This window comes from Oenanthe melanoleuca, chromosome 8 (assembly GCF_029582105.1).
Source record: "Oenanthe melanoleuca isolate GR-GAL-2019-014 chromosome 8, OMel1.0, whole genome shotgun sequence".
In the NCBI taxonomy this organism is placed as follows: Eukaryota; Metazoa; Chordata; class Aves; order Passeriformes; family Muscicapidae; genus Oenanthe; species Oenanthe melanoleuca.
The window spans coordinates 23,375,076-23,391,036 of NC_079342.1; the positions used below are offsets into that span (position 1 = coordinate 23,375,076).

Sequence of the window (15,961 nt, forward strand, 5' to 3'; positions counted from 1 at the left end):
GGAGTGGCTCCTTTCTCATACAATTCAAGATCCCCTCTCTCCCCTAAGCCTGGTGACACACCTACATGTCACCTGTATCATGCAAAAGGTTGGGGGTGACTTGTGATCCTGAGCCAAACCAATGAGCACAGGATTCTTACCACACCTAAAATCAATTAGCCCCTTCTTTTTGTTATTAAAAAAGTGGTGACAGATGGAAGAAAAATCTATCCTAGTCCCACCTCCTTTTTTCCCCTTAAAATACCAGCTAATCTACATTTCAATGCTAACATTGAGTCTTCTACAATGTTAAAATAATGCAAAACAGAATAAAATCCATCTAAGGCTTTTTCTTAATACAGAAATCACAAAAATAATTTCTTGTCATGGTTTAATTCTGTTGCACTGAAAAACCTGTAATACTTCCAATAAAGCTTTTCTTCAATGAGTATACATTAATATAACTGGAACCCTTAATGTACCAAATCAAAATTGCTCTAATGCTAAAACCAGAAGTTTCTAAACTGCTATCCTAACAGGAGTTTTGAAACCTTCTTTTAAAACTTGGAAGAGTAAGATCTAATCCTCTTTACTTTCTCTCTACTGATAAGTGCCAGGTGTAGAAAGAAGATTGCCTGTCTGAAACCTGCTCAGCCTAACACACTAAACCCAAACTAGAGCTCTTAGCGTCACACACCAAACTGGAGGGCTGGCCAGCTGTGTCCCTCCCTGTCTGCCTGCAAGGCCAGCCTGCAAAGCTTCAGCTGTGGTGCCCACATGAGGAGAGGGCTGGAGCTGTGTTTGCAGCAGCCTGGCTGGAGCAGCTAGCAGCACTTACCCCTCTGCCTGTTGAACTGCCGGCCACGCACGCCTGTCCTCAGCGTTGGGGGCTGCAGCCGCACACGGCGCAGGGACTTGGGCTGAGTGCTGCTCGTGTCTGTGGAGAGAGGCAGTGCAGAAAGGGTGCCTGGGCCTGCCAGCCTCTCACTCTTCAGCTTTATGTGTTTTGATACATGTTATGCTTGCTTTACTTTAGAATGATGAAGGTGCCTCCTTATTTAATTGACCTCTCCTCTAATATAAATAAAAGCTTCAAAACAAATGAGTCTGGGATTTCTTTTACTACCTATACAAGGGGATTAATTGATAACTCAATAGAGATTAACTTATTGTTGTCTCACAATTTAATTTAAAGTATTTTTAAAGCTGACATCAAATATGCCAGTGGATAAACCACCAAAGTATCAGTAATGTTTTCTCCTTGAAGTATTACTGTTATTTGGCTTACTCCATTTACTGTGGTCCAAGGAAAAATGGTTTGCCAAAATATCAAATAATTTGTAAGTATAAAAATATGATCTTGCTCTAAGAGAATCTGAGTTGACCTTAGAGCCTCTTCCAGTGATTAAAGGGGCTCAAGGAGAGCTGGAGAGGGACTTGGGACAATGGCCTGCAAGGACAGGACAAGGGGGAATGGCTTCCAACTGCCAGAGGGCAGGGTCAGATGGGGTACTGGGAAAGAACTGCTCTCTGTAACAGTGGGGAGGCCCTGGCACAAGGTGCTCAGAGAAGCTGTGGCTGCCCCTGGATCCTTGGAAGAGTCCAAGCCTGGGCTGGACAAAGCTTGAAACAACCTGGGCTAGTGGAAGGTGTCCCTGACCATGGCAGGGGTGGGCTTTAAGATACTTTCTACAACAAACCATTCTATAAGTCTGTGATTCTAAGAGTTTTATCTTAATTTGTGTATCCTGGCTACCAACCATGATGTTGGACAAAGGAATTCCCAGTCTTAATGAAAAGATATGAACTGTTATTGTGATTATCCTGTACCTGCAGATGAACTTGAAGGAGGATCCTGACTAGTTGAAGGAAGATCTGACTCATCAGATGCTTGAACAGATTCTTCTTCTTGCTGGCTATCAATTTCTAGACCTGCTTCTGAAGTAATGCTAGAAGGGAAAGAGGGGGAAGAGAACCATGTATTTGCATAGCTTCAAAAAGATCTGGAAAAAAACCCGTCTTGGAACCCATAGATTCAATGAAAATCAAAAGTAAAATATAGCATAAAGTGATAAACTGTCCCCTTTTAGATCTTTACTTCATAATAATACAAAATATAGCAATTATAAATATTAAGTTGCAGTTGTAAAGCAAAAGACAAAATTATTTTTCTACAAAATTCAGTAAGAATTGCTTATGCCAGCCCTGTGCTTCATCTTTTGTACATGCACTGTCTTAACTGTGTGACTTAATGATATATGTGTGCTTTGCATGAGGAGTGATTTTCTATACTATACAGGAATGCCTTACTTTATTCTACAAACTGATCCTTCAACCTGTGCCTTTAACATCAGTATCTGACTACTGCAGAGTCCTCTGTAGTCTTAAAAAACACAATTTTTTTTTTTTTTGGTGACTTGTACATTAACTTTGTTAAATCCTAAGGAGAAGATTAGCAGAAAACCATTGGTTTTGGATGGTCAGACTGTCCTGCCTCACAGCATTACAAAATGCTGCCCCTGGGTGACAAAGAGTGAGTCAGTAACACCTCATAGCGTTACAAAATGCTGTCCCTGGGTGACAATGAAGGTGTCAGAAGTGCTGTAAAGCAGCAGTGGTTTTACCCCTCAGACTCTGCCTCTGCGAAGACCTCGTCGGCGTCGTCGCCGGCGCCAGGCTCGGTGGTGGTGGACAGGCTGCCGGTGGAGGTGGTGACCATGGGCACGGACTGGGACGCGTGCTCCGACGCATCGGCTGAGGCGCTCTCCGTGAACACTGTCACTGGGGAGCACACACACCCTCAGGCCCTGCCCACAGAGCCCTGGGGCAGCACAGGCACCTCAGACAGGCTGAGCAGCTCCTGAGGAGTGCAGCACTGCACCAACCATGGGGAATCATTCCCTGCTCTGCTTTGCAAACCTCTGCCACTTACCCGGTGCTGCCACTTGTAACGGAGTTGTGGGAACACTACGACCCCCTGATTCCTCCTCGTGGGCAAGGAATAGTGGGGTTTCATACATCCCTAAACCTGCAACACAAAGTTCCAGTGACAATCCATCCAAATAAACAGCTTAAAAAGGATCAACTGATGTCTTCCCCCTGGACACTTGATAAAATCCAGTCACTTGTATTTAAGCAGATTTTTGTTATTTTGTTTTGACTTACTGTCAGAGCTGGTCGTAATTTACTGGAAGGTAAAACCTTGATCAAAATATTACTGCTTGTTTTTTTAGCTTTCCTCCTTGCCTTATGCCATTATTTTGCTGTGAGCTTTATTCACAGAACAGCTTGTGTTCCATGCCAACAAGGATGCTAGGCAAAGGGACAGATTCAGACCAACAAAAAACATAACAGTCTGAGTCTATCTCTGAGCAGATAAGGATCTATCCAAACGTTTTCTTTGCTTTTACTGTTTTCCCCTATTGTTTCACTACAGGGAAGCTACAATCAATAGCAAAACTGAAGTTAAAAATGATTCCTTCAATATTTCATTCAATTTTAAAACCCTAACGCAACTAGAAATGTAGCAGCTTGAAGATAACACCTTCTCACTTTCTGTTATTCTGTCTCTGCTGACAATTATATAAGAGTTGCAGGTTTCCACACTTCAACAGTTTGTTGACTGAATTCTCTCTTTTTCACTCAAAGACCCATGGAAAAGAGAACTGCTTTACCTCCTTGTGATGCCAGCTGCCCAAGATCAGAGTGACTGGAGCTGGTTTGTGGCATATCTTCAGGGGGCCCAAATCTGAACCGAGGAACTCCAGCTACCTGGGGGGAACTGGCAAAATACAGACTTAAGTAATTCTGCAACTTCCCCAAAGACTGGGGCAGGGGGAAGAACTTTCAGACCAAGAGAACAAAACATGCATGAGACAAAATGAGCTAATACTGACCATAAAAATCAGCTGAGCTACTGCTAAATAAACAGAAATTAGCTTCTCAAATCATTAGGAATGCATTCAAAAACAGTAAAACAGTCTTGAAGAGAATATTCTTTACTTTTCCATTCTACAAACTCTCACAATTTTAAGTGGACTGCTGGAAAAAAATCCCAAAAATCCCAAAAGCAAAAATGGAGGTAACTTTTCTTACTTTCATTGGCAATATTAATGGGGAGGGAGGAAATTGGATAGAAATTTTTGTGTTTGTTTAATTTCTTCTTAAAGCACCAGGTTACAATACACTGGAGAATATTTACTTCCTAATTTGCTGATCAGTTACATGACACACAATTCAAACAACAATTACTTATCTGCTCATGCAGTCATCTATCCTAATACCTAGCATGTTACTCCAATCACAAGTTCATTTAATTTAAATTTCATTTCATTTCACTGAAAAATAGAAAGAACAGAATAAAGAATAGAGAAAAGCCTTTTATTCCCTTTTTCTTTTCACATCTACTTACTGAATGGCTTCTGCAAATCCATCTGTACGATGTGGAACTACAAGAGTTGGTGTGCTTGGAACTGTTCTGTCCTCATCATCAAAGAAGTGCTGCTGCTGGAAAAAAAGAGACTGATATGAGAGCCTACAATGTATTTCCAGTTTTTACCAGCTGAGTTAAAGGTTGATTTTTCCACATAGCCCAGCAAAACAAAGATAGATTTAGCTCTAACAAAATTCTTGTTTAATTTCAGGCATCTAAAGCTGATGCCTTTGATCTCACAAAAGGTACTTTAGTCAGTCTCTCTCTTTTCTCTCACTGAAACTGCATTTGTTCTTCCAAATACAGCTGAATAAAGGGTTCAAAATTAGCTGATGGAGACTGCATAAATTAGCCTTGTTCCTTAGGATGAGGCTGAACTTAGTATTATTTTTTCCAGCAACACAGCCACTTTGACTGACTCTAAAAACAAGTAAATAAAATCACCTTAGACAAAACCAATGGAGCCTCTTTTGAAACCTTTTGTTTTCTGGAGTTTTCTAGTCTTTGCCTTCCATTAATACAGGAATTAACAGGAGTAAGATATTTTCTGCAAGACTACAGAAACCACCCCCCATGAAGTCAGCAGACAGGCTTCTTTAAAAACCAAAATAAACCCCAAGAGTTAGGAATGTTCCCTCAAAGCAGGTCTTTAGCAGTAGATTCTGATACACTCACCATTCCACCTATCCCAGGGGTCAGCTGAAGTCCTCGCCCCACTGACTGTCTTCGAGTCATCTGGATTCTCTTTAAGGGAAAGAAAAGAGGGAAGTTGTGTGAATGTGGTCCTGGAATTCTAACAACATACAAGTGTTCAGGCAGAGCCAAGGATAGCAGCTAAATGAGTAAGTACAGCATGGATTCACAGAATATCCTGAGCTGGAAGGGACACACAAGGATCATCAAGGCCAACCCCTGCATGAAGCACAGGCACAAGAAATCCAGGAAGAGCCTGAGTGCACTGCCCAAACACTCCTGGAGATCTGGCAGCCTTGGGGCTGTGCCCATTCCCTGGCAAGCCTGTTCAGTGCCCCAGCACTCTCTGGGGGACAATGTGTATATTCTGGGCAAGTGACAGTAATATTTTACTCAAGTGTCTACCAAATACAGAAAACCTGCAAACAGAAATATTGTGATCCCAATGTTGTGATCTCAGCACAAGTTAATGGTAAAGGAAAATTTCAGTCAGGATACTTCTTAAGAATTCCTGTTGAGATGTTTTAATTTATAAAATCTACAGGCCTTCATCAAAGCATAATCATGGGTCAACCATTGACTGAGAAAGGTTTAACTTGAAAAATAAATGGCAACATTCCTTTGTGCCATCTACATTGGGGCAGAGACAGATAAAAACCCTTCCAATCTCAGCTACAACCTGTCCAAGAAAAGTTTTTTGAGTGGAAAGATCATCAGCCACTGACTAACATAGTACTGGTATAATGTATTAAGAATTCCAAGATAAAAAGCAGTAAGGCACTGGGGATGGATTTGCATGTTCCCTGTCCAGCCATCATCTACAGGATGACACACACTGAATTGCTTTGCTCAGCAACCGAACAGCTGGCAACATTTTTCCCAATGGATGTGATTGATAAGAAAGCATATTTTTTCCCAAGCCTTGTGCGGTGCTGGAGCTGGTGTGTACCTGCACGGGGGGCCCCAGCTCCTGGGGAGGGGCGTGGATGGTGAGCCGCGGGGGCAGGGGGTGCGGCGGCCTGCGCGGGGACTGCGGCGGCCGCGGGCCCTGCCGCTCCGACGCCGACGACGGCTGCTGCTCCCTCAGGCTCTCGTGGGGAAACGTGGACTCTGCAGCACTCGTGCTCCCTTCTCCTGCAACACACAGGCACAGGGGAAAACACTAGGAACCAAGCTCCAATTCTGCCATGCATTAACACATTTTTCCCTTGCAAGCCTGCGGACAGCCCAGTATTGTTATTTAAAATCACTTAAGGAGGACTTGTGCCAGCTACACCACCAGCGCTGAAACAAAGTATTAATTATCCATTGATTAACCCACTGAGCCAGTAAGTTTCCACAGGAACCAGAGCTTGCAGGATTTTCCAAGGAATTTAGCATAAATCCAGAAAACATTTCATAAGAATCCACACTGCACATTGAAATGGTCTTTAGTATTTCATTTATATTTTTACTTTCAAGCTAAGATTTTAACACACGTAAAAGAGCTTCTGCATTTCCCTCCCCCTATATACACAGATTGTGAAGAAACATGGAATAACTGTACCACTGTTTTGGGAATCTGCTGCCCTCTGGTTACTTTCAGCTCCTCCCATGCTCTCTTCAGTCTCTGTTCCAGGATCTGTACCATCAGCACCCTGAAATCCCACATAAACAGAGTATGAGTAAACAAATTACAAGTTCTAAACAGAATATAAAAGCAGTACAAGAATATTCAGAAAGTAAACAAAGTCAAATATATGACAATCTTATAAGATTTCTATAAGTATCTACAGCATTAGGTAAATATATTCAACTGTATCAGATTTCAGGAGTTTTGAGTACTTGTTCCTACACAAACAGGAACAATGCAGCCACCATCATTTAATAACAACAGACAGTGAAATATCCAGCTCTTCAAAAGCCTCACCAGCTTTGCAACTACAGTATTTGCTGCTGGCTCCTGTACTTTGTATTTTCATTGAGTCCTTTTAAACATTCCAAGTTTATTTTTCTTGTGAAAACACCAGTTATAAGAAATTACCATCACCCAATATCAGTCTCAACTTTTGGGGATGAATTCATACCAAGATTTTCTCTTCCAAGCATTCACATCTGTGCATTACAGCACTGACTGGTTGCAAGAAATCAGGTTATAAAGGAAAGGTACAAATCTCACCTCAGCATCATCTGCTTCATATCCATCATTGCCATCAGCACTACCAGTTCCTTCATTGCTGTCATCTCCTTCATCCCCCATCCCTGTGTCTTCATCATCATCCTCATCCTCCTCTTCCTCATCATCATAATCCTGTGATGAGACAGTAACAGAGCCTTAGGGGAATTCAGAAAGGGGGGTGCATGTGGTGCACAGATCAACACCCACCCAGACTCTCTCCCTCTTCAACAGGACAAGGGTAGGAAAGAAGGTGGAAAAGCCTGAGGGTTCAGATAAAGGAAGATAAAAGAAAAATTCAAGGTGAATTAGAAGGTAGCTTCAAAACAATGCAAGTTCAGGCAACAAATACAGACCACTTATTTAGTCAAAAATACTTTGATTATATTTAGTCCTGACTGGTGAGTTTTACATCTGATGAAAGACAAAATCAAAAAGGAATTCCATGATATACATACTTCCTGCTCCCCTTCATTTTCTTCATCATCATCATCTTCATCATCACTATCAATTACAATCACATCATCTCTCTTGGACTGGCCATCCTGAGATGAAGAAGTGTTTTGTTGGTCTGACTGAAGGGATCCGAGGTCTATTGGGATAGACTGGGAAGTTTCCTCGCTGTCCTCCATGGCCACGTACTCCCCCTGTGTCACACCCTGCCAAAGACCAAAGGCAATCACCAGAACAAACAAAATTTAATGAACCATATACAACAGCAAGAGAACCAGACTGATGCTTAGAGGACAGTTATTGCTGTTCCTTAAAACTGACCAGGAGAGGACAAAATAGGATTTGACAGGTGACTGTCAGTGGCTGAACAGTTCAAGTCTAAACTTTAAAACATTTTAAGTGATTTCCATGGGAAACCTGAAGGATTACATTTGAGATTTCACTTCTAAATAAACTGAGAGTGTGGGGGGCAGCTGGCTATTTCTGCTGAAGATTTTTACTCTTCAAATACGCTTACTTCTCCAATGGAGTCCTGTGAGTCTTGATTGTATGTTTGTGCCTCCACCTCTCCATCAGTGCTCTCTTCTGCTGTCACTTCCTCCTGGAAGAACAAACATTTTTCTCATTTAAAACACATAATTGGCCCTAAACATGTTTAGGACTTTTTTTTTACTTCTTTAATAAAAATTATCTTTTCCCATCAGGATTATGGGCAACATTTTCTCCTGCTTCCTTAGCAATGCTTTTATCAAAAACCTCACTTCCCTGCCCTGGAAATACAGCTCCCCCAGCCCACTCGACCTCAGTGTATCTCAATCTTTTCAGGACCAAAAACAAAGCAAGGTTTCTCATTCTACCTCCAACATCCCACATCCTTAAGAGATACTGTTCTTACACAATCCTGCCCTTTTTCTCTTATGAACATTCCTCTGGTACAGAGTTAATAAAACATCTTTGGCTTCCTTAACACTGTGAGGTTCTGTCTCAATTTCTTCCCTTTTTCACAGCACATCCCAAAACCCTCACACCAAAATTCACATGCATCTTCTACAGGCTTCTTCAGCAACTCATCTTTGCTTCCCATCTCTTAAACACCTTGTATTTTTGTCCAGAATTACGTAGATAAAGACCTTCCAAACCACACTGAAAGAAGTTTGAACTTCTTCCTTCTCAATCCTAGGATATGGCCCTCTCTCTTCTAAAGATTCACATAATTCATTTAACCTCTGTCTTTTTAGATACCCAAATATAATTGTTTCCTCCCCAACAGATTAGAAAATCAATTAAGAATTCACTGATTTGCTCTGAAGTAACACAATTTTTCTTCCCATTCAAATCCTACGAAGGGACAGATTAAGTAGCACTTTATGTTTGTGCAAACCTCAGGCCCAACTCTCTGCATGATTCTCAGTTTCTTTGAAGTAGGTGCATCCACTGTTTCCTCAGGGATCTGGTCTGAGTTCTCCACAGTGTTGTCCTCCTCTTCCTCTCGGGAGCGTTTAGACAGTGAGGAACTCGGGGTAGCTGAAACTTTACAGACCTCTCAGTTATTTTCAGAACATGTATACAAACCAAAAATCAAAAGCTTTTGTATTTTCCTCTGAAGATCACTTTCATTTCTGCACTGAATGACAACAAACAATCAGAATTGCACTGAGTTGTTTCCTAGGTCAGGAAATTATCAACCCCTTTAGTTATAAGTCTTAGGCTCTCAGGCCTTTATTCACAACTTAACTGACCCTAAATATAAGCCTCAGGGTACAAGCCAAATATTTCTTCCAACATCTTTGCTTTGGACAAGAACATCCAAAATTTTTACCAGACTATCAGCTGGAAAAAGAGAATCCCAACAGTTTGCAGAAATGTTTTTTTGGGGAACAAATGTTCTATTTACACTGTAGGACAAACAGATGTGCAACAGCGTATTACAGTGAGTTGCTTTAGAGTACTTCCTAGATTTTAAATTCAAGCTTAAGTAGCTTACTCATGGCTCCTAAAATTAATCTTGCTCATAGTGCCATGGAAACAGAGTCAGCAAGATTTAATGCATTAAACTTCAAAGCTGCTCTGAAAAAACAAACACCAAGTTTTATTTTCTTTCTACTTTAAGAAATGCAGTGCCAAGCATTTCAGAGGCACCATTTCTGACAGCTCAGGAAGGAAGCCTAACTTCAAAAGTTCTTAAAATGTGCAGTACACTAAGAGAGGGGAAAAAGGCCTGAACTGAAGTGAGGCCTGGTTGGCCAAGGGTCCAACTGGAATTACTTACAAGGAACTATTGAGCAAGGCAGGACTAAAAAATGACACCAACCTGTGCCAAACACGGCTGTGGAGGTGGAGGGCCTCTCTATCTGGGAGCTCTGCACCACCTCCACGATGGCAGGGGCTGGCTCCTGAGCTGCAGGCTCGATCTGAGCGTGGCTTTGCTGGGTGGGCTGCACAAAGGCAGTGGCCTGTGTCTGCTGCTGCACGGTCAGGATGGGCTGGGGCAGGGATGTCTGCACGTTGGGGCTGGTGGAGCGCACAGAGCCGCTGGCGCTCCCGAACACCGGGACGTGCTCCACGGGTCCTTCCGACTGCATGGCTGGAAGGCAAACAGCACTACAGTCAGGTCTTCATTCATCCAGCACAGCTCACACTCTCCCTCTCAGGATGCTGAACAAGCACAGTCAGTGCTTTGCAGACAAATTCATGTTATGCACATCTCCAGCTGAGGAACCATGAACTTTGCTGCAAGCAGAATGGTCACAGGAGTGCAACACTCCAAGAGATGCAGAGACAATGACACTGTCTGAGGCCTTTCCAAACTGACTGCCACCAACATTTCAAGGCAAAAGTAGCATTTCTGAGTACTGAGGATTCTTATAGTAGACAAAAAAGCTCACCTTCCTGAGTCTCCACCTGTGTGGTTGGCATAACTGTGGCTGTGGGGGTAGTGGTGGGATTGGTGACTGTGGCAGGAGTCACCATGGGACGGATGCTGGCCCTTGGAGTAGACTTATTCCCAGCTATTGCAGCAGCAGTCACTTTACTGGGAGTTGACACAACAGGAGTTGGTTTAATGTTTGCTGTTGGGGGATCTGAAGTGCTGGCACTGAAAAACAGGAGATTGCTTTCATCATGGTACAGAAAATATACATGGTACAAACAAATATATTCTCATAGCCAGAAACACTATCTTTTAAAGCTTTTAAATTTAAAAGCCTGACAACAGCATAAAAAATTGTCTTCCAAACTTTTTATGATTGAAAGAAGAGAGACACACTATGCCATCAATAGCATTTTATCCAGCTTGGAAAACTGACAGGTTTCTTCCAAGGTAATCAAGTGGGAATCTAGTAACAGATCAAAATGTTTGTACTGCTGGCTGTGCTGGGACTTTATTACAGTGAGTAACACATCTTACATCAAAACTGATTCACTCGATACAGAGCAACATCATCTCTTGGCTGAGACACGGGGCAGTCAAATTTTAGGAAACATTTCTGAAAGTCTTGCTGTCTAAAGGATGCTTTTATAACAGCTGAGAGGGAGTTCATTATCCCAGCTCAGTTGTATAGCAATATTTCCAATTTCAGAGCTTATGTAAATGACTGTTTTATGTGTCATTAGAATTATCTGTTCAGTCCACTTCTCATTCTTGCATTCTTTCCCAAAACCAAAAAGGTTAAAGTTAGCAATCAAAGTTATACAAATTCAAAAACCTTGAAGTCTGAAAACATTTTTTACAAATCTTCCATTTTTTCAGATACCATGTTCCTGGTAGTTAATATGACAGTTTACAGCTTAAAACCCTATTGATTAGATGTAGCTGAGAAAATAGAATTAGTGTATTATGCCAATCAGTATCTTTGCAGTTGTTTTAAGAAAAATTATGAAAAGAAAGTGGTTTGCTAAAAAGAGGAGCAACTACATAATGATAAACCCAAGAAGTATCAACCACAGAAACTCCAAATCCCTTGAACTCACATTCCTCTTTCACCTGAAGCTGGTGTAGACTTGAGTGAGATTTGCCTCTGCTGTTCTGGGGCCTATTAGGCAAAAAAACAGAAATATCATGTCATGTACACATGAAGCAGAGCAGATGACATGGAAAACACTTCAGCACTTTGCTTACAAGTGTGTGAGAGAACTGCTTGTTGGGTATTTACCTGGGTATTTACTCTGTAATTATGGCAAATTCCCTAAACCAAATCATGCCAGCCATTACAAGACTGGAAAACAATTTGGTAATTGCTTGGGTATTTTCTGAAGGTTTGAGACATGAACCCATTATACTGAATGAATGACTAAAATACAAAACTAGAGCGCAAAGCTCCTTGGCTGATTCACAGTGAATTTAAATCGATTTCTGAACCCTTACTGAAGCCAACCTGTGTATTTCCAAGAGCTGGGCAGTGGTGGCCTGGCTGCTGTCCCAGGGCTGCCTGGCAGGACTGTGTACATTCTGTACCTTGTTTGTGGACTCGGGGGGCTCATCCCGCTGCTCGTGGTGCCGCTCCTGCTGCTCCCGGAGCTCCCTCTCCAGGCGGCAGATCCGCCCCTCGTACTGGGACTTCAGGGCGCTCATCCGCACCTCCAGCTCCGTCTTCTGCTCCTCCAGGGAGCTGCTCTTCTGCTTCCACTCCTCATTTTCCTTTGTGAGCTGCTCCTTTGTACCTGGTGGAACAGGAAAGGGTCCAGTCTTTCACACTGAACACTGGAGTGTTTTACCAGATCACTGAAGTATTCTGAAATTCTAAAAATGCTAAGCTGTAAAAGGAAATCTGGGAGGCAATATGACCATTTTTCTTTTAATTGTAATTAAATAGAAAGAAACTAAAGATAGAAAAATATGAAATAAATAGAGATAAATAAAAACTTAAAGCAGTAGTCCCAAAAGAGCAAGACGTTTCCAGCAAGCTCTTACACCATCATTCCTCTCAGTGATATTTAAAAACAGAGAAGACAACGTGTTTTGCACTTGTACATTTAAGGAAGGGGAGAATTACCCAAGCTGTTAGTAGGGCCAATCTGCTCTAATCAACAGAAGGATCAAAAATGAGAGTTATCAAGCTGGCTGGCTAAAAGTAAGCAAAACTTTTTCTATGTCCAGTGTGCAGCTACTTATGTATTTATATTCCCTGGAGGAATTAAATTTTAAACTTTAGAACAATCCCTGCAGCATTTGCAATAGAAAACACTTTCAGTAAAATATGAAGCAGGCCGTATTTTTCAAGCATCCTGTCTAAAGGTTTTTCCATAGAAATAATTTAAAATTTCTAAGGACAGAAAAAAAGAATTACAATACCAGCTAACTGTGCAATTTTCTGTTTAGCTGCAAGCAAGGTCTTCCTTGTTTTCTCTTCCTTCTCAGTGATCTGTTGCCTGAGCTGTTCTTCCTGCGTAGTCTTCTCTTGCAGATCCTGATGGAAACGGGCCAGTTCTGCCTGTAGCTGCATTATCTGCTCCTGGAGATTTCTAACTTCAGTTTCTTTTTCTGTTATTGTCTAAGGAGAGAGAAAGATTGCAACAGTTGGCCACAACCATCTACTTTGGCAAATATAGGGCCCAAGTTCCAAGGAGCTGGTATTAGCTGACCAGTGGATTAAGGTTAAAAGGCTTCTTATTAATAACAGTTCAGTTCTCTCTGAATGCAAGAGCTGGAGAACAGCATTCTCTCTCCCACTTATTCCAGGAAATAATGTGAGACACACTAGACACAGCATTTACACCAGGAAAGATCTCCCTTTCCCAAGAAAGCAGAGGCACAATTGGTCATTTCCCCTATTTCTGTGACACACATTAGAACACCCTCCCATTCTTCACTGTTACATACTTAGGATGCAGTATTCTGAACAGTACTCTGAAATTACTCACTGTGCTTACCTTTTGTAAGCTTTCAACCTGAGTCTCCAAATTCTTTGTCTTCACTTCAGCTTGACTGAGAGTATCTTTTAGCTCTTGTACTTCCTGGGCAGAAACTTGGTCTTCTTGTGGTTCTGCCAAAGGCAGAGTTGATGCTTCAGCAACCATCTGAAAGGCATCAAGGGGTACAAGGCTGAAGGGAACTATCTGATCACAATGTCATTACTTTCACAAGATGCTTTTGTGCATCAAGTGATTGGTTTACAAGTTCTGGGCAAACCCCAGAAACTCTAAGGAACGCTCCATTTCAGCTCTATCTACCTTATCATGCTGTGCTTTCAGCTCCTCATACTGAGTCTTGTACCTGCGACCAATTTTCTTGACCTGTGTTATAGTTTTCACTTTTTCCTGTATGTCAGCAACTTTAGCATCCAGTTCTTTCTGCAAAGTGTCCTTTTCTGTTCTTATTTTAGTTACTTCATCCTTCAGGCTCTGAACAAGATTCTGGCTTGCAGTCAAGGATGCATTAGTTCTAAATGAAAAGAGATCAGAAGGAGATGCAAACAATATGCTTGAAAACATATATTCATTCCAATATCCCTTATTTGCATAACATCACAGGCATTATCTATACACATTTCAATATCTCTTATTTAGGTTACGTCACAGACATTATCTGTAGTGGATTATGTTTTCTAGGATTTTGTAATACAGAATAGAAATTATTCTACAATATATTACTTTGAAATAATTTCAGCTAATAGACAGCTTGCAAAACAATTCTCACTTCACCTTACCTGCTTGCTATCAAGCCACAGAAAGAATACCACAAGTTTCACAGTTACATGGAGACACTTAAGAAATTACACTTCCAGATACAGCTATAATTTGAATATTTTGCTTTGCACAAAACTTTTACAAATTGACTAAGACCACACCTGGCAACTTCTGCTTTCAGCCTGCCTGTTTCTTCACTCATCTGTTGGACACGCTTGGCATTTGCCTCCTTCTCAGAGAGCAGCTTTCGATACTCCTCGAGATCGGTGTCCTTCTGCTGGCTCAGTAAGTGCTGAAAGGGGAAGAAAACAGGGGCATGTTGGTAAAATATTTGTACACTTATAGCCAGAAAAATCTCTTTGAATTAGAGTCGCTGCTTTTGCATTTTGATATGGAATAGCCAGCTTTGAAGCTGTATGAACAATGCTTTATAATTCAAACGTATTTCTTATATTTTATTATTTGTAAGAAAATTTAGCACTTTTTTTAGTTGTTTGACTGGTGGGCCTTGTTTTCCACATTATGTTCTTTGAAAGGAAGCATTTCCCCACCTGAGTGCGGGCTTTCCAGCGTTTAACATCCTCTTCCAAGAGCTTTTTCTCTGCCTGCAGCATCCCACTCTTCTCACTGAGCTCAGCATTTGACTCTTGCAGAGGAAGGATGTCTGCCTCGAGCTTGCGTACCTGAAAAAACATAGTAAGGGTTACACTCTGCATCTCAGGAGACTGAAGGAATCCCTCAAGAAAAAGTCATGATAGAGCTTCTTTCCTAACTCTGCCTTCCACTGGCCACATAGATGAAAGAAAGGACAACAGCAGAGGATGATCCTACACAGAAAAAAAATATTGGTGTGACTTCCCAATCTTAGATGCTCACTCTGTACTTTGGTACAGGAGAGATTATTGATCTTAAAATCTAATGCACTGGATTCCATTAAAATAAACAGTATCTCCCTTTTAAACTCTTAATTAAACTGTGGTCTGTTCTGGATGCATTCTGGCTCCATTTTTAATTTAATTGCTGATAATATCCTTGCTCCTGGTATACCTCTAGCCAAGGATAAACACTGACTCCCAGATTCATCTGGATGGAACTGAACTTCAAGCTTTCCAATGCTGTAGATGGACCAATGTCTTTTAAAATTCAAAATGGAAAGTTTCCTCATTAATGTATGAGTTCAAGGAATAATTATAATGTAAATCACATACTTACTGTAATTAGCAATGGTATATCCTGACATTTAACTCATGCACTGAATATCTGAAAGGTTTACGTGAAGTTCAGTACTAACCTTTGCTTGTATCTGCTGTAGCTCTTGCTCCAGCCTCTCCTTCTCCTCCCTTAACATCTTGTTGGTTTCTATGAGTATGTTCATGGTCTCAGTTTTCTTCATTAATTCTTCATGCTGTGCAATGGTTTTTGCTGTTACCTGTGCAAAGAGTCAACTCAGTCATTTGTTTTGCTTGCACGTGCACAAATACTCCACCTGGGTCTGGTATAACACCACCTTGGAAAGCAATCATGGCATTCATTATCAATGGAAAGCAGGAAATGGGGGAAAAAAGATACATTATCTTTATTTTCCCTAATTACTAGATTTTGGAATTGCTACTCTCTCACAAGAC

The 15,961-nt window shown here is 41.4% G+C and overlaps 1 protein-coding gene across 5 annotated transcripts in view; it reads right to left on the reverse strand.

Annotated features, from left to right (window-relative positions):
- The window catches only part of TPR (translocated promoter region, nuclear basket protein), a 32,890-nt gene that overhangs the window by 325 nt on the left and 16,604 nt on the right, over positions 1 to 15,961 (reverse strand). Inside the window, exons 28-50 of one of the 5 annotated variants that reach the window (XM_056497405.1) lie at positions 15,628 to 15,765; positions 14,888 to 15,019; positions 14,498 to 14,628; positions 13,881 to 14,091; positions 13,581 to 13,727; positions 13,003 to 13,201; positions 12,166 to 12,371; positions 11,682 to 11,743; positions 10,598 to 10,806; positions 10,024 to 10,296; positions 9,094 to 9,242; positions 8,230 to 8,313; positions 7,718 to 7,918; positions 7,263 to 7,394; positions 6,651 to 6,741; positions 6,054 to 6,238; positions 5,087 to 5,155; positions 4,391 to 4,500; positions 3,654 to 3,760; positions 2,912 to 3,007; positions 2,604 to 2,760; positions 1,810 to 1,928; positions 818 to 916 (exon numbers count right to left, since the gene is read on the reverse strand). In XM_056497405.1, the coding sequence (XP_056353380.1) occupies positions 818 to 916; positions 1,810 to 1,928; positions 2,604 to 2,760; positions 2,912 to 3,007; positions 3,654 to 3,760; positions 4,391 to 4,500; positions 5,087 to 5,155; positions 6,054 to 6,238; positions 6,651 to 6,741; positions 7,263 to 7,394; positions 7,718 to 7,918; positions 8,230 to 8,313; positions 9,094 to 9,242; positions 10,024 to 10,296; positions 10,598 to 10,806; positions 11,682 to 11,743; positions 12,166 to 12,371; positions 13,003 to 13,201; positions 13,581 to 13,727; positions 13,881 to 14,091; positions 14,498 to 14,628; positions 14,888 to 15,019; positions 15,628 to 15,765 (3,307 nt within the window). The remainder of the gene's footprint in view (positions 1 to 817; positions 917 to 1,809; positions 1,929 to 2,603; positions 2,761 to 2,911; positions 3,008 to 3,653; positions 3,761 to 4,390; positions 4,501 to 5,086; positions 5,156 to 6,053; positions 6,239 to 6,650; positions 6,742 to 7,262; positions 7,395 to 7,717; positions 7,919 to 8,229; positions 8,314 to 9,093; positions 9,243 to 10,023; positions 10,297 to 10,597; positions 10,807 to 11,681; positions 11,744 to 12,165; positions 12,372 to 13,002; positions 13,202 to 13,580; positions 13,728 to 13,880; positions 14,092 to 14,497; positions 14,629 to 14,887; positions 15,020 to 15,627; positions 15,766 to 15,961) is intronic. The other 4 variants (XM_056497409.1, XM_056497406.1, XM_056497408.1 and 1 more) reach the window with 4 other exon arrangements.